Below are 18,137 nucleotides of genomic sequence, written 5' to 3'. Positions count from 1 at the left end.
ATTGTAAAAAACAAATTATATTCACTTCATATATTTTAAAGGCATTGCAGGAAAGAAAAAGGAGAATTTTGGATGAAGCTGTGGAATTAAGTCAAGATCACTTTAAAAAATACCTAGTAAAACTTAAGTCAATCAATCCACCTTGTGTGCCTTTTTTTGGTAAGTTACTAAATATAGATTTATGCTTACATTTTAGGTACAGTTTTCTGTAGCCAAGAGATACCAGCCTTTAAAGGCAGATTGTCCCAATTTTTATATCTGAGCATATCTCAGATAGTAGCTGTTCATATTGATAAATAAAACTTAAAGTCTCTACTTCCCTGTCTTTAACATAAGGTTATAAAAATTATCTCATAGAGTTGTTGTAAGGAGCTCTGTAGAGTCTTTCTATAGAAGCACTAATCCCATTCACTAGGGCTCCATCTTCATGATTTAAGCACTTCCTGAAGACCCCATCTCCTAATACTATCACATTGGGCATTAGGATTTCAACATAGGAATTTTGAACAAACATGTATGCCTGTGTATACACACACATACACAACCAGTTATGTTAACCAAAAACATCTCTAGCCAATCCCAAATATCCCCTATAGGACAAAATTGTCCCCCCCATTGAGAGCTACTGATTTAAATGAACCCATAATTATGTATGAAAAAGGAGCTAAAAACTTTCTTACTATCCCAGAGTGAGGAATAATTCTTTTTCTATCTAAATTATGGGCTTTGGGAAAACAGAGGATTAGTTTATAAATCTGTAGTCTTATCACCAGAATTGGCTTAAAATTTATTTATTGATCATTATTTAAGATCATTGGCATTAAATATTTATAATCAAATATTAAAATGGTTAGAACATATATAACACTTATAATTTAGACTTTGTGAGTGAATCCTTTTATTTTAGGCTATTAGTCTAAGAAAGAAATTAAGCCTTTTCTAAACCCTAATTTTCTTTTTATTTTTAATTCTTCCCATGTTAAAAAAGTTCCTAATGTAAAATTGATTAATACGCCTATCAGAGACTTAACATTTTAGGGGTAGAATTGCTGGATTATAGGATGTCTTTCAACTTTATTAGAACAGTTGTTTTTTCAAATGGTTGATTAAGTAACAAATTTTATAACTTCGAATACTTTTTTTTACTAGGAATATATTTAACAAATATTCTGAAAACTGAAGAAGGGAATAATGATTTTTTAAAAAAGAAAGGGAAAGATTTAATCAATTTCAGTAAGAGGAGGAAAGTAGCTGAAATTACTGGAGAAATTCAGCAGTATCAGAATCAACCTTACTGTTTACGGATAGAACCAGAAATGAGGGTAAATATTTTCTTTGCTTATCCTTAAAAGAGAACATAATAAATCCTCTGCAATCTGTAAGAAATATCATAACCACACGTTATGCCACCTATTTTACTATAAAAATAATATAGTAAGTTAATAATTAATAGATAGAAGTAAATATTAGATGTTCTGTGCTAACAATATGCAGTAATTATTATTAGGTACTGGAGGCCTGGCTGGCTCAGTTGGTAGAGCATGTGGCTTTTGATCTCAGGGTTGTAAGTTCGAGCCCCATAGTTGGGTGTAGAAATTACTTAAAAATAAAATCTTAAAAATACATATATTAGATAGTTTCTCAGAGTATTGCTTCTTTGTGCAATTGTTTCAAATAATACGTTCAAAAAATGAATGACGAAATGGAATGTAACTCTGATGTCCATGTAGTAAAAAGAAAGTCCGCTACTAGTGCTATCATTGATTGATAGCCATTTTAGATATTTTACATGTGCCAATGTAACATTAAGTAATTAATTTCTTCATAAGAACGCTGGGTTTAAAATAGGGGAAGAGGTTGGTTGTATGTATGCATAGCAAAAAATTATTTTTTTTAACATTCTGTCAATTGATATTCTATTTTGAGCAGTGGTTCATAACATTGATTCTGTAGTACTATAAGATGTGGGATAGCGTCTAAATCATAGTAAATTATGATACTATGTTTATGTTAAATGAATTTTATTGTGTTACACTTACTTGAAATTCAGAACAAATAATAGCTATTGGAATAAGTTCACCTGCCACATTAAAAATTGTGTTAAACTTTCAGACTTAATCTGCAGGTTAGGCATATTAAGTGAAAATGGCCACCATGACTCCCACCCTCCTAAATTATAAGATGGTAACTATTCTTTGTTCTGAGTTCAAAACAAAATACCCTAGTCCTAAGAAAGAATGACCTAGGGTACGCCATTATGAAAACATAGACAGATACCTGCTTTAAAGAAAATGATGCTGGTGGTCCCATATTTCATTCTCTTCCCTCAACATTAGGCCAGCCCTCTGTGATGTGCAACTTCATAGGTCTAAAGAAATATGTTCTTGAAGCCCAGATTAGAGTTTATAATACATTTTCCCAGAGAAATAATGTTAAATTGTAGTTGGGTATATTTCAAATAGAACTTTTAACATTCATATCTCAGTAACTCCTAATAGTTTTTTGTGATCTGGTCTAGACTTCCTACCATCATTTATAGCATTCTTCTTGGGGATGTGGGAGCAAAGAATGCTTTCTTTATGATTAAGTCAAAGTAAATTTAAACATAGACAAAGTAGCTATTCACTTTTCAAGCCATAGTTAAGTGGTGTTTAAAAATAGAGCAAAGGGTGAGAAAATCAAGAATATTGCTATTATAACTTTATTAAAGTCTTTAAATTACTGTTGGTTCATATGATTTAATTTGGCTAACCTGAATATAAGAACAAGTTGATTCAATATTGTTAGAATAATATAATTTTCTTGACATTGGCAGAAAGCCTGAAAAATGGAGAATTTTATATCAGAAATTCTAAAGCTCATTTTGCCTACCCTTAAAGTGAAAAACAATACTTATTTTTACATATGCTTCTAAACCACTTCAAAATTAAATAAAGTTAAATCTAATGATTTGCTTCTAAGGAATTTTTCTGAGGAAATCATCAGAAATGTACAGAAAACTATGCACAAGAAGTTAATAATAATACTAATTATTGTAATAACAAAGAATTAGACAGCACTGTTGTGGATAACTGCCTATGTGGGGATAAGTGAAATATATTTTGGAACATCCATATGATTAAATACACCAGAGCTAAAATTTGTGTTTTATAAATAAGCCACCAATAACTGTGGTGTGGTCCCAATTTTGCAAAATAACCCCCAAAACTAATATATGTATACATGCATATATTCACACAGTAAAAACATTGGAACTATATTCTATTAGTAAAATATTAACAGATCTCTGGTTAGTGAGATTGCTATTTATATTCCTTTTTGCCCTTTGCTAAATCATCTAAATTTCCTACCTAAAAACTTAAATTTAAGCTTAGAAAATATTTTTCCTTAAAGACAAGAAAAGTTATTTTACTAGAGGTTAGCACAGATAAGTTTATAGTTATTCTTGAAATTACTTTTGAATTTGAATAGAACTTAATCCAACTTATCTTTTTTTTTTCTCCCCAATTATCAAAAGTTTCATTGTGGGCACTTGGCTGGCTCAACATGCAACTCTTATTCTTGGAGGTGTGAGTTTGAGCCCCATATTGGGTGTAGAGATTACTTAAAATCTTTCTTTAAAAAGAGTTTTATTTTGAATTTTAACTATAATTCTGTTCTAAATACTTTTATTTTATTTTATCATTTAAAAAAAAATTTTAATGTTTATATCAGAGAGAGAGAGAGAGTGCAAGTTGGAGAGGGGCAGAGAGAGGGAGACAGAATCTGAAGCAAACTCCAGGCTCTGTGCTGTCAGCACAGAGCCCGACGCAGGGCTCCAACTCACGAGCCATGAAATCATGACCTGAGCTGAAGTCAAATGCTTACCTGACTGAGCGGCCCAGGTGCCCCTACATACTTTTATTTTGGAGAGAGAAAATGAGTGTGAGCGGGGGAGAGGCACAGAGTGGGAGAAACAGAGAAAGAGAGAGAATCCCAAGCAGGCTTCACGCTCAGTGCAGAGACCCTTGTGGTTCAGGGCTCCATCCCACAACCCTGGGATCATGACCTGGCTGGAATCAAGAGTCAGACATTCAACTGACTGAGCCACCCAGGAGCCCCCTAAACACTTTTGATAGCTTATTGGTGATAATCATCTTGTTGTTATACTGAATAGAAGTAATGTTAACTGAGGGATACTGAGCCATTAAGATGGTAATAAATGAAAATCTGTTCATCTTTATAGAAAATGAAGATTAGAATATACAGCTCCCATAGAAATTATACAATTTTATTTGAAAGGAGGGAGATTGAAACAATCTTGTGAACTCTAAGACATGATCCCTTAATATGTTGATAATTTTTTTTTGTTTTAAACTGGTGGAATGCATATTCCAAAAAGATCTAAAACATACTTACAGAAATTTGTTTAATTCCAGAGATTCTTTGAAAACCTTAACCCCATGGGAAGTGCTTCTGAAAAGGAGTTTACAGATTATTTGTTCAATAAGTCACTAGAAATTGAACCCCGAAACTGCAAACAGCCACCTCGATTTGTAAGTTCATTACAATTCTGGAAAAATTGTGGTTTTTAAAATTTTTTTGGAAAAATTGTTTTTTTACAACAGTTTTCAATATTTAATGTAACATTACCGTTAAAATTCTAATTTACTTGAATAACTATTTTTCAGTCTTTTGTTTTACACTACTATACTATTTCTAAAGTTATATATATTGTGGGGGGGAAATGTTATTAGCCTTTTGATAAAGTCTGGTTTATCGTTTATCTTAGTAGGACTTATTTATCTGTCAGCTTTTAATCCTTCATAGCGTAAGGGGGAAAGTTGTGAGAAAGTGAAAACCTAAAATGATAGGTAAACTGAATGGAACAGGAAATGAAAAGACCTGGGAAAAGGAGTGAGCAAGTGTATCCCGGTTTTTCTGGCTTAACCATGACTCCTGTTGTTAGAGCACCATAGTCCGTTGTTGCCAGTGGAACGAACTTCGTGCTAAAAGTTGCTGCTACAGTTCCTAGTTATTCCTGGGTTTATAGTGGCAACAGAAGTAGTGGAAGACCAATTCTAAGTAGTTGAACTGGAAGCAAAATGTGGGAGAAAGTAAAATCATTTATAACACACCTACTTTAGGCCAGGAAGTAAGCATGGTAGTTTCATGTTATCTCCTCTTGACAGCAATTGTAAATATAGATCTTATTCTCATTTTACAAATCTCAAAACTGAGGCTCAAAGAAGTTAAATAACTTTTTCAAGGCTGCAAAGCTAGATATTGGCACAGTTGAGATTTTAATTGAAGTTACTGGAATCTGAGTTACATGTTTTTTTATTAGGTTACCACTGTGAGAGTTTTAAAAAGAGGGGTGGAAGTTGAGGGTAGGAGACAATGATAACATTTTTGCCAAAGACTTTAAAGTGCCATCATAGAGGTTGGCGATTTACTGTTAGGAAGAAAAAAAAAAGACCTTTTTTTTTCCTGATGCACCTAACATATATTGCACATATTGTGCCTACAGTAAATATGTGTAAAATTGATATCAATGAATTGAAGAATTGTTTGGGGAGCAACAAGTTTTCATACAGATTTTCAACATTTTTATTTCTGCAGTATGAAAAGAAGTTTACTTGTATTCAAGTCCATCTTAAAATTAAGGCAATCAAATTCTGAAGTGTTCTACTAGAATGTTACAGGGTGTTTTGCAGATTGGGATTTGATTGTACTGTCTTAACCATATGATAAGAATTAATAAGGTTGTTCTAAGCCTTAAAAATAAGGTATATGCAAATTAGTAATGGTAGTTATTTTGCTTTTCCTAGCCTAGGAAATCAACTTTCTCTTTAAAATCTCCTGGAATAAGGCCTAATACAGGCCGACATGGCTCTACCTCAGGCACTTTACGAGGTCATCCAACACCATTAGAAAGAGAACCATATAAGATAAGCTTTAGTCGGATTGCTGAAACTGATCTTGAATCAACTGTGTCAGCACCAACCTCTCCAAATACGCCATCTACTCCACCAGTATCTGCTTCTTCAGACCTTAGTGTGTTTTTAGATGTGGATCTCAACAGTTCCTGTGGTATGTATTTGATAAAACCATTTGTTAAAAAAGGAATCTTATGTTTCAGATAATTCTTCTCATCATTTTAATCAGGGAACTTTAGAATCCTTTGCACACTATATTAGTGTGGAAAGTGGCATTTAAATGTGAAAATAATGATTAACACAAGGGACTAAAGTATCATTTGTGTATTGTTTATGCATTTATTTTCCAATTTATTCATTAAACAAATACTTATTTAGTACCTTTTGGGCCCCACTACTACTCTAAAGGGAGCAATAGACAGTAAGAAAACAAGAGATAAGTTTTGTGAAAGAAGTTTAAAAAGAGTCTGTGCTAGAGAGAGAACTACTCATGCTAAGAAAGGAAAAACATCCAACCTACAAAGGTAACTATGCAGGTTCATTTCTTTTAAAATATGGCAATAGAGGATGATAAAATTCGGTACTCTCTCTGTTACTACATTTGTTACTTTATGCAAACATATTTTTAAAGTAAAACCATACATTTTACCTCTCTTTTCAAATTAACTTTTCTCATTCCAATAGGCAGCAATAGCATCTTTGCTCCGGTCCTCTTGCCACATTCAAGTAAGTGAGTTGATTCTAGTGAAGTGACTGTACAGATAATAATCGAGTTGACTAAATTTGTATATGGGTATTTGGGTTTTGGCAACATTAAAAATTTTCTAAGAAATGAATAAAATTCTTATAAATAAGTGTAATTATTTGCTTAAAACTCAGAATTTTGGAGGCACTTGAGTGGCTCAGTCAGTTAAGTGTCCAGTTTTGGGTCAGGTCATGATCTCACAGTTCATGAATTCGAGCCTCACATTGGGCTGTCAGCATAGAGCCCGCTTCAGATCCTCTGTCCCTTCTCTCTCTGCCTCTCTCCTGTTTGTGCTCTCTCTCTCTCTCTCTCTCTCTCAAAAATAAATAAAATGTTAAAAAAAAATTTTTTTAATAAAAAAACCTCAGAATTTTGAAGGCATTTTCCCATTGTCCTCTTGGTTTCGTGCTTGCTTTTTAGAAGTACAATGTCATTCACTCATAAATTATTCATGCATAGTTTTAATTTTTATTTATATTTTTAAGTTTATTTTGAGAAGGAGGAGAAGGGGGAGGGCCAGAGGGAGGGAGAGAAAAAAAATCCCAAGCAGGCTCTACACTGCCAGCACAGAGCCCAATGTGCGGCTCAGACTCACAAACCATAAGATCATGACCTGAGCCAAAATCAGTAACTGAGTGAGCCACCCAGGCACCGCTCATGCACAGTTTTTAAATGCCTATGTGCAGGCACTATTCTAGGGTGAGAGAGATAGAACACTGAACAAAATAAATAGAAATCCTCTGTCAGTGACCCTATAGTTTCAGTCCTTTTTTTTTTTTAAACTAGAGTATACTTGCGGTAGCAAAGGGACCCCAAAATACAGTGCCTTAAATGGAATGGAAATCTGTTTCTCACAATTGCAGGCCAAGTAGACAGCTCTGCTCCACAAGCTAGCAAGGCAATTCAGGATTCTCAAAGTGGGGCTTCCATCTTTGAGTTTTGATCAACTGGTTCATTTTCCAGCCAGCAGGAAGGTGAAGGTCAAGGAGTTTTGTTAGAAAAATGTGATCTGGAAGTTGTTCTCTCACATTACTCTGCTTTCTTCCCAAAATTTAGTTACACAGACATTCCTAGCTACAAGGGAGGCTAAGAGATGTTGTCTGTAACTGGGAAGCCTTTTGTCTTGCTAAAATACATAGGATCCTATTACTGAAAGGAAGAAAAGGAAAGGTGCACTGGGGGACAGTTAGCAGTGTTTACCACAATATATTCAAGAAACTTCTAGGATCTTCTGTTTTTATTTCTAATGTTCTACACATATACAATGATCTGCTTTGATATGGGTCATTTTTTTCTTTCATTTTACTGTCTACTTATTAAGCCCTTTAAATTTAGAGATTCATGGGGCGCCTGGGTGGCGCAGTCTGTTAAGCGTCCGACTTCAGCCAGGTCACGATCTCGCGGTCCGTGAGTTCGAGCCCCGCGTCAGGCTCTGGGCTGATGGCTCAGAGCCTGGAGCCTGTTTCCGATTCTGTGTCTCCCTCTCTCTCTGCCCCTCCCCCGTTCATGCTCTGTCTCTCTCTGTCCCAAAAATAAATAAACGTTGAAAAAAAAAAAATAAAAAAAAAAATTTAGAGATTCATGTCTTTGATGTCTATAAAATGTTCCTTGTATCATTGCTAATAATTTCCTCCCAAACACATTCTCTGACTTCCTTTTTCGAGCTCCTTTTCCATATTGTACATCCTAGATTGAGCCTCCAACTTTATTTTGTCTCCTATTGTCCATATCTTTGTTTTCTTGTTGTGTTTTTCACAAGATTTCCTCATTTCATCTTCCAACTCTTCTATTTTTTTTCATCTACAATGATTTTGAATTTCCAAGAAATTCTTTCTAGTTACCTCTGATCATGCCAATTTTATGTCACCCTGTTGTCCTGGTTTTGTGGATTCACTGTCTTATGTCCTGTAGGATTTGGTGTTTTTTGGAAAAAATTTTTGCTTTGTTTCTTATATTATTTCCTTTCTGAGTTCCTTCTATTAATTGTAGTCTCTTGTCTTTCATATTAGAGGTTTTCTTTTCTTGTTTGGTATCCTTAGCTTTTCATATATTAGAGTGAGGCAAGATAAAGTGATGGGAAATACTATATCCATGGGCAAAGCTTGTTGACTTCTAGGTTTCACTGTGAATAGAGTGATGAGAAATTTTTACTTAGGAAATCCCCAAATGTCAGAATCTGTGAGGCCTCTTCTCTAGGAATGTTTAGTTTTTCCAAAGAAAGATCTTCAAGTCTTCTGCCTGGGTGGTCTCAGCATTTAATATAAAATCTGTGTTATTCCAATGTTTAGATTCACCAGAAAATAAAATCCCCAATCTCCTATCGAGTTTTAATTGTTCCTTACATAGGTTTAATCAAGTCTTTTGTGTTCATGTCCATGCCTTCCATTATACCAAGTGCCTTTAAGTCCTGATCCCTCCTTTAATTCTGTGGGCACATTAACTGCTGTTTGACAGTATCACTAACTATAGACATTTGGGTTTCATCTTCCTCCATTTGTCTCCTTCATGTACATTGTAGCCCACCTTCATGTACTGAAACTTCAAGATTCAGTTGTTTCTTGGCTTCAGTGAAGTTTGTATGTTTCTTTTTTTCCTTGTTGTTCTGTGTGGAAATGTTTTTACTATGTATATTTGTTTCTTCTAGTGCTGCTATAACAAAGTACCACAGACTGAGTGACTTAAAAGAACACAGTTCTAGAGGATATAAGTCCAAAAATCAAGGTGTTGACAGGGCCTTGCTCCCTCTGAAACCTTTGAGAATCTTTCCTTGTCTCTCCTAGCTTCTGGTATTTGCTAATTATCCCTGGCATCCTTTGGTGTATAGGTGCATCACTTCAGTCCCTGCCTCTGTTGTCACAAGGCCATCTTCTCCCTGTTTGTTTCTTTGTCCCTACTCCTCTTCTTATAAAGACACCAATCATACTGGTTAGGGCCCACTTTGATCCTAACTTGATTACATAGCTGTGAAGACCCCATTTCTAAATAAGGTCATATTCACAGGTACTGAGGGTTAGGACTTCAGCATATATTTTGAGGGGACACAATTCAAACCATAACACCATGCCATTTTAGAACCAGCAGTTCTAGACATTATTTTGGATGGCAATAAAATATGCTTTCTATATGATAAAGAAAATTTCATCTTGAAATTTAATGGAGGATGTTAAGAATAGCTGCATAAAATTCTGACTCCCTAAAACAAATCCTGAAAGAAAGAACATTGTACGTATGAAAAGTGCTCACATACAGTGAGTAAAACAGCAAGACTCCATTAACAGTGGACATGAATAGACAGTTCACGTGAAAGTAGGAGTAAGCCTATGTTAAAAGGTACTCTCATATGTTATTTATCCCTTGTAAATTGGTGTATTAGTATGACCCTTTTGGAAAGAAATCTGTAAACAATATGTCAAACCATAAAAATGTTCATACCCTTTGGCTTACTCATGCAATAGGGAATTGAGTACTTTGTAACAGCTACCCTGGTAGATGCTACAGATTCAGTGGCAAACCAGAAAGATCAAGTTTCTGCCTTCATTAATACAAAATACCAATTTTGGGAAGAAGTCACATACATGATCACATTGTTCCTCCCACTCTCTTGGTTCTTCTATTTTACCTTCAGCTCACTAGTCTGTCTTGCTTGTTTCTCTTCATATTTCCAGTCAGCAAAGATTGGAAGGTTACAAGATTCAGTCCCTGGACCTCTTCTCACTCACTTGTTTGGCCCATTCAGTCTTATATTATCTCTATATTGATAATTCCCCATTTTTTTTAATCTACCTGGAACCACTTGACTTTTTGACTCCTATACTCATATATTCTTATTCAATGTCCAAATAGCGATGACCTTTGACATCTCTATTTGGACATTGAATAAGAATCTCAAACTTCTCCAAAACTGAACTTGTTTTCATCCCCTGCAAAGTAGTTCTTCCCATAGCTCCTTATCCCAGCTTTAACTGTATCTAATTACTTAGACCAAAAATATTAGAGTTATCTTTTATTTCTCTTTCTCATACCCCCAGTGTGATTCATCAATAAGTCTTGTTTACCCTCAGAATATATCCAGAATGTAACTGTTTCTCACCATCTCTACTGCTGTCACCTTGATCCAAGCCACCACTGTAGTAGCATTTTAACTTCCCACCTTCCCCACAGTCTGCTTTCAATATAGCAGCCAGGTCCTTTTAGAATATAAGTTAGACTTGTCTCATAGCCCCCCAGTGGCTTTCCATCTCAAAGTAAATGCCAAAGTTCTTTCAAAGGGCCCAGAACGTCCTATGCATTTTAGCCTCTTTCGATATATCAGACTTCACCACCTACTGTTTTCTCCCATCACTCACTCTGCTCCAGCTACTCTGCCTGATGCACACAATAGATGCATCCCCACATTAGGACTTCTGCCTTTGCCATTCCCTCTGCTTAGAATGCTCTTTACCCAGTTGGCCTCATGGCAGGCTCCCTTGCCTCCTTCAGGCTTTTGTCCAGTGTTACCTGAGTGAGGCCTTCCCTAGTCACCCTATTTAAAATTGCTCCCCTCCTATCTTTTCCTATCTTCTTCCCTACCTAATATATCTTCTTCTAATTTATGACCATAATACTTTTACTTATTTACCATGTCCACTTTCTCTCCCCAATGCAGAATATAAGCTCTGTAAAGACATGAATTTTTGCCTGTTGTGGTTCACTACTATATTGCCATAGTGCCTAGAACAGCGCCTGGCACTATAGCAGGTGCACAATAAGTATTTGTTGAATAAATGGATGGATGGATGGCAAAAAAATTGGAAGTAACTTACATAGCTAACTAATATTACAGAAATTGTTTAGTAAATTATCCTACATTCTAGTTTTAAACACTGAAGCTATTTAAAATGCTCACAAACACTAATCTTGTAGGGAAGTGGGTTTTTTTTTTTATCGTTTTTAATTTTTTTGAGATAGAGGTAGAGCAAGCTCATGAGTGGGGGAGGGGCAGAGAGAAAGGGAGACACAGAATCTGAGCAGGCTCCAGGCTCTGAGCTGTCAGTACAGAGCCAGGCATGGGGCTTGAACTCATAACCTGTGAGATCATGACCTGAGCCGAAGTCAGAGATTTAACCAACTGAGCCACCCAGGTGCCCCAAGGAAGTGTTCTTGATAGAAAAATAAAATTGTGTTGATGCTTCAGCAAGGATTGTTGACTGCCTGCTATGGAGAAGTATAACATAGTGGTTTTGTGGTCTGACTGTAGAGTCAGACCTATATTCAGAAGCTCTCACAGCTTTTCTACCATCATTTAGATATTTTCCACTTCCATGAGTGTGTGTTTCTGTAAGGAAGGGAAGACCCACCTAAGTCTGACTTAAACAGTAAAAAAAACATTCTGATTCACATAACTGGAAGTCTAGAGGAAAGCTACTTTAAGATTTGTTGAATCAGTGGCTGAGTGATGTTATCAAAGACCAGGTTTCAACTCTTCATTGTTTTGGCTAAATTACCAGCTTTATCTAAGACTGTTTTTCTTCAAGGTCATAAGAGTGGTAGCGGGAGCATAACAGTTTGTGTGCTTTGCTTCTTTATTCCATCAGGTAAGAAGAAAAGAGAGGTACAGAAAAGAGAGACAGACTGGCAGAGTACTTTTCCAGAAGGGCAAGGAACTTTGTTTTCAGTAGCTGCTAGCACATCTTCCAAATGTGAACTAGGTCACATGCCTTCAGCTAAACCAGTCACTGTGGCTGAAGGATTGGATTACTCTATTGATTTGGTCTAATCAGGCCCCATCTCCAGACTTAAGGGATAAGGTCAGCTTTCCCTGAAGCACAGGGCTACATGTATAAAAGGAAGGTAGATTAGAAATCTGATCATGTTAAAAGAGAGAGTCCTGTGCCCCCTTCTTTGTTTTCCTTTTTACTTTTAAAAACATATTTATTATTGGGGCGGCTGGCTGGCTCAGTCATTAGAGCATGCAGCTCATGATCTTGGGTCATGATTTCAAGCCCCATGTTGGGCACAGAGCTTGCTTTAAAAAAGTATTTATTATGGAAGTATAGTTGACATGCAGTATTATATTAGTTTCAGATATTCAACATAGTGATTTGACAGTTCTCTATATTGCTCCATGTTCACCATAAGTGTTGTTATAATATTGACTATATTCCCTATGCTGTTTTTTCATCTCTTGGACTTATTTATAACTGGAAGTTTGTGCCTCTTAATCCCTTTCACCTATTTTGTCCATTCCCTTACCCTCCTCCCCTCTGGCAGCCACCAGTCTGTTCTTTGTGTTTATGAGTCTGTTTCTGGCTTTTTTTTTTTTTCCAGAACTCACATAAAAGTGAAATCATATGGTATTTGCTTTTTCTTTGTCTGACTTATCACTTAGCATACCCTCTTGGTCCATCCATATTGTCACAAATGTCAAGATCTCATTCTTTTTTGTGGCTGAGTAATATTCCAGCGTGTGTGTGTGTGCGCGCGCGCGCGCGCGCATGCACCGCATATCTTCTTTATCCATTCATCTACTTTTTAAAATGTTTATTCATTTTTGAGAGAGAGACAGAGCATAAGTGGGGGAGGGGCAGAGAGAGGGAGACACAGAATCCAAAGCAGGCTCCAGGCTCTGAGCTGTCAGCACAGAGCCCCACGCATGGCTTGAATCCATGAACTGTGAGATCATGACCTGAGCCGAAGTTGGACGCCCAACCAACTGAGCCACCCAGGCGTCCCTATCCATTCATCTATTGATGGATACTTGAGTTGCTTCTATATATTGGTTATTGTAAATAATGCTTCACTGAACACAGGGGTACATATATCTTTTTCAATTAGTGTTTTTGTTTTCTTAGGGTAAATGCTCAGTAGTGGAATTACTGGATCATATGGTATTTCTATTTTTAATGTTTTGAGGAAACTCCATACTGTTTTTCACGGTGGATGCATCAGTTTACATTCCCACCAACAGTGCACAAGGATTCCCTTTTCTCCACATCCTCACCAACACTTGTTATTTCTCTGATTGGAGTTGGGGTGCACTAGGCCAAATTGGCCAACTAAACCACATGAGATAGACTCACTATCACCAAGAGTAGTTTGCATCCAAAGACAGGGCAAAGGATGTTGGGCAGGCCAAAGGAATATATCCACAGCACATAGTGCTCTGCCTAACATCCCACAGCATCTGCCAAGACCCCATAGGCATACTTTTTCCACTACTGACACCCTGAGGTAACAAGACCCATGAGGTGACTGCAGAGTCACATGATCAGGACAGCAGTTTTTTACGTGTAGTAACGAGATTGACATCTTTACTTGGATATTGCATAAGCAGTTCATACACAATGTGTTTAAAATTAAACTCGTCAATTTTCCCAACTAGTTCCTGTGAACTCAATCTTAGTATAATGATAAATGAGACATGGTCACTGCTTTTATAACAACTGTTTATGGAGAGAGATCAAATAGACTTGGTCCTTAACTATAGGCATTTTTGTCATATGAAAAACAAAAGAAATAAGTGAAAATAGTACTTTTTAAATGTTTGTTTGTTTATTTTGAGAGAGAGAGAGAGAGAGTGGAGGAGGGGCAGAGAGAGAGGGGGAGAGGGAATCCCAAGCAGGCTCCACACTGTCAGTGCAGAGTCTGATGCGGGGCTCAATCTCACATACCGTGAGATCATGACTTGAGCCAAAATCAAGAGTCAGACACTTAACCGACTGAGCTGCCCTGGCACCCCAGAAAACAGTTCATACTCTATGTCTATTTGGCATAGAATTTTCTCCTGAATACTTTATCATCTTGTAAATTCTCTGTAATGTGGTTATATAACATGTCCTTTATCAGTGAGAAACTTAACAAAGAGAAAGGGTTATTTGATACAACCTTACCTTTTGCTCTCCTATTTGGAGGTTTTATTACCTGTGTAGAAATGTATCTGATGCTAGCTGCTTCAGAATTATGTATGATTATGTATGCTCTTTCTCTGGAAGTTACTACAATATATGCAAATATGTTTGTTTTAGATTTTAAAAAGGCTTTTGAGATACAGAATCTCATTATTAATTTTAATTAAATTGTATGTCTTCATGTAGCCATGGTACCTGCCATATATCAAGCACTACCACTGTACTAGTGCTTAGGGATACAAAAATAAATACACACTACCCTCAAAAAGCTTACGGTTTTTAGTGGAGAGGATAGGTAAACCAACCATCAGCTACAATACATTCTGACATTTGGGGGCGCCTGGGTGGCTCAGTCGGTTGGGTGTCCGACTTCGGCTCAGGTCACCATCTCGCAGTCCGTGAGTTCGAGCCCCGCGTCGGGCTCTGGGCTGATGGCTCAGAGCCTAGAGCCTGTTTCCGATTCTGTGTCTCCCTCTCTCTCTGCCCCTCCCCCGTTCATGCTCTGTCTCTCTGTCCCAAAAATAAATAAACGTTAAAAAAAAAAAATACATTCTGACATTTGCTGTAGCAGAGTTGATCACATATTGAAATAAAGTCTTGTCTTATGATTGCATTGTGAATTGTGGTTAAACTAATCTTTTTTACCCCTAGAGTCTTTCTTCAGTTCATGTGGTAGTTTACATAAACTAAATGAAGAGCCACTGATTCCTCCTCCACTTCCTCCTCGAAAAAAGTTTGATCATGATGCTTCAAATTCCAAGGTAGTCAACAGGACTTAGGTTTGCCTTAACTTACTCAACTTATTCAAAGTTGTGAATCTTCAGAACAGTGCTTGTTCTTATAAGTCTGTCAATTATAATTTGGCTACCCTTTAAGGTTTTAAAACACTTTGGTTTTATTTGAAAAATGCTTTAAATAATTGCTTAATTCTTGGAATATTTTTTTCTAAAAAGAGGCTGGACAGATTCACATATACTTAGAAGTATGTTTTCTTTCTGGTAGAAATGGAAAAAACTTTAGTATTCAAAGCATTCTTGAAACTTTAAACCAGCACTTCTCCAACTTTACTGCTTCAAAATCACCTGGGAGGCTTGTTAAAACCAGATTGTCAGAGTTTCTGATTGAGTAGGTCTAGGGTGGGGCACAACAATTTGCATTTTTTAACAAGTTCCCTACTGATGCTGGTGCTGCTGTCCCTGGATCACACTTTGAGAACCTCACTGGGGAAAGCAGAAGTAGATGACCAGAAAGCAGAAGTTAGGCATTAAGTCCCCTTGGAATTATGTATTTTAATGTTCACAAAACTATACATCCTTTTTAGTCGCTTGCCTGTTATAATTACAAGATAACCTGAGGCTTTATGTTCTAAGATTTCAATTAAAACATCTCATATAGGGGCGCCTGGGTGGCGCAGTCGGTTAAGCGTCCGACTTCAGCCAGGTCACGATCTCATGGTCCGTGAGTTCGAGCCCCGCGTCAGGCTCTGGGCTGATGGCTCAGAGCCTGGACCCTGTTTCCGATTCTGTGTCTCCCTCTCTCTCTGCCCCTCCCCCGTTCATGCTCTCTCTCTGTCCCAAAAATAAATAAAAACGTTGAAAAAAAAAAATTTTAAAAAATAAAAAAAAAAAAAACATCTCATATATAAAAATATTAAACTGGGCCCCAAGTTATACTAGAAGTAATTTATTGATAAATCTGATCATTAAATTAGGTTAACCTATTTTGAACCTCTGGATTTAACTGAACACATAAGAATTTTTCAGTCTTTTGAAACCTTTCTTAACAGATTTTTCAGGAGAATGGAGGTATAATTTAATTTTTTTTTTTTTTTAGGGAAATACGAAATCTGATGATGACCCCCCTGCTATTCCACCAAGACAACCTCCTCCTCCAAAGGTAAAACCCAGAGTTGCTGCTCCTACTGGTGCATTTGACGGGCCTCTGCATAGTCCACCTCCACCACCGCCGAGAGATCCTCTTCCTGATACCCCTCCACCAGTTCCCCTTCGGCCTCCAGAACACTTTATAAACTGTCCATTTAATCTTCAGCCACCTCCACTAGGACATCTTCACAGAGATCCAGAGTGGCTCAGAGACGTTAGTACCTGTCCAAATTCACCAAATACTCCTCCTAGCACACCCTCTCCAAGAGTACCACGTCGATGCTATGCGCTCAGTTCCAGTCACAATAACCTTGCTCATCCTCAAGCTCCCCCTGTTCCACCAAGGCAGAATTCAAGCCCTCACCTACCAAAACTGCCACCAAAGACTTATAAACGGGAGCTTTCACACCCCCCATCGTACAGACTGCCTTTGCTAGAAAATGCAGAAACTCCTCAATGACCTTAGCCATATGTAGTCATTGACACTGGAATGGTATTTGTAAAGGTGTTTTTTTTTTTTTTAATTTATTCAGAAAAAGGCATAGTATTTTAGTACTTTTTACAAATAATGCTCTTACAAAAATGCTACTGATCAAATAAGCTTTTAAAAATCAGAAAAATAAAAATACAGAAGTCCTTTACCATGATCCTCAGGTGATCAGTAGCATTGCCTTGTTTTGGATCCTCAGTGCTGCCAAAAGGCCAGTATAAATAATTTATATTTGCACTGTAGACTCTGCTAAAATATGGTTTAAAGTGACATTGATTGCACTGAAAAAGGGGATAGTGCATTTGTGGAATTTTTCAAATTTGAGTAATAGATGCCTTTTTAAGGCAATGAATTTACACAGATTTAGGGGGTATATGGTATTACTGATTTTTAAAACTCTTTGACCATCTTCTAGTTTTTACTTCTAGTTTTTACATGTAGGAGAATTGTGAAAAACACCCACTGTTCTTAAACTCTTTAATGCCATGTCTTAAATGCCAGAATTTGCTGCTGAAGACAAAAATGAAAAATAGAATGAAAATAGTAGAATGCACTGTGTTTATTATTTTGTCAAAATGTATACAGAGACTACCTAACCCAATCATAGAGGGAGAAAGGGCATGTATCTCATTCAGATGTGCCTTTTGTTTTTGCAGACTATGGTGTCTTTAGCTAATGAGTTGCCTATTGTTTTGGAAAACAAAGTTAATATGCCATGTATGTACAGTTTTGTTTATATTGTATATTTAAAGATAATGCTAATAACCTATATAAATTTAAGTGACTCGAGGCCTATAATACAATCTGCTACTTTACTAATTCAGAAATTCAGAGGAAAAATTCTTATGGCATAGGAACCAACTGCTTTGCCCTCAAAACCTAGTAACTTTATAAATTTCATGTTAACTAAAAATTTTTTAAATATTTTTTTTTACATTGGTAACATTTAAACCAGCAAATACTTAAAGCTTTATTAAACTTTTAATTCAGAGAAGTGAATAAAACTTTTATTTGCCATTTGGACTCCTGGGTTCAAAGTGATGAAAAAGGGTGTTTTGCTAATAGTGTTGTAGCAGCAGTTGTAAAGTAGCCAAAAGCCACGTTGTTTATTTACTGGTCTGTGGCCTTTTACTGTGCTTTGTATCAGAGTTCTTAACAAGATTAATAAATTACCCCAGTCTTAATTTTTAAAAGATTTTTAAAGTATGTGTTTTC

At 36.5% G+C, this 18,137-nt stretch overlaps 1 protein-coding gene across 3 annotated transcripts in view; it reads left to right on the top strand.

The window, feature by feature from the left end:
* Positions 1-18,117, top strand: part of SOS2 (SOS Ras/Rho guanine nucleotide exchange factor 2) — a 91,292-nt gene extending 73,175 nt beyond the window's left edge. For 2 of the 3 annotated variants that reach the window (XM_043556096.1, XM_043556095.1), the window contains 7 exons: positions 42-159; positions 1,150-1,322; positions 4,419-4,535; positions 5,811-6,072; positions 6,603-6,644; positions 15,201-15,310; positions 16,383-18,117. In XM_043556096.1, coding sequence (XP_043412031.1) covers positions 42-159; positions 1,150-1,322; positions 4,419-4,535; positions 5,811-6,072; positions 6,603-6,644; positions 15,201-15,310; positions 16,383-16,892 — 1,332 coding nt within the window. In that variant the 3' untranslated portion in view covers positions 16,893-18,117. The remainder of the gene's footprint in view (positions 1-41; positions 160-1,149; positions 1,323-4,418; positions 4,536-5,810; positions 6,073-6,602; positions 6,645-15,200; positions 15,311-16,382) is intronic. The other variant, XM_043556097.1, reaches the window with a different exon arrangement.
* The last annotated feature ends 20 nt before the right edge of the window (positions 18,118-18,137 follow it).

This window comes from Prionailurus bengalensis, chromosome B3, assembly GCF_016509475.1.
Source record: "Prionailurus bengalensis isolate Pbe53 chromosome B3, Fcat_Pben_1.1_paternal_pri, whole genome shotgun sequence".
NCBI lineage: Eukaryota > Metazoa > Chordata > Mammalia > Carnivora > Felidae > Prionailurus > Prionailurus bengalensis.
Note: the sequence above shows the minus strand (reverse complement) of the source record. Positions and strands in the feature narration are given on the sequence as shown.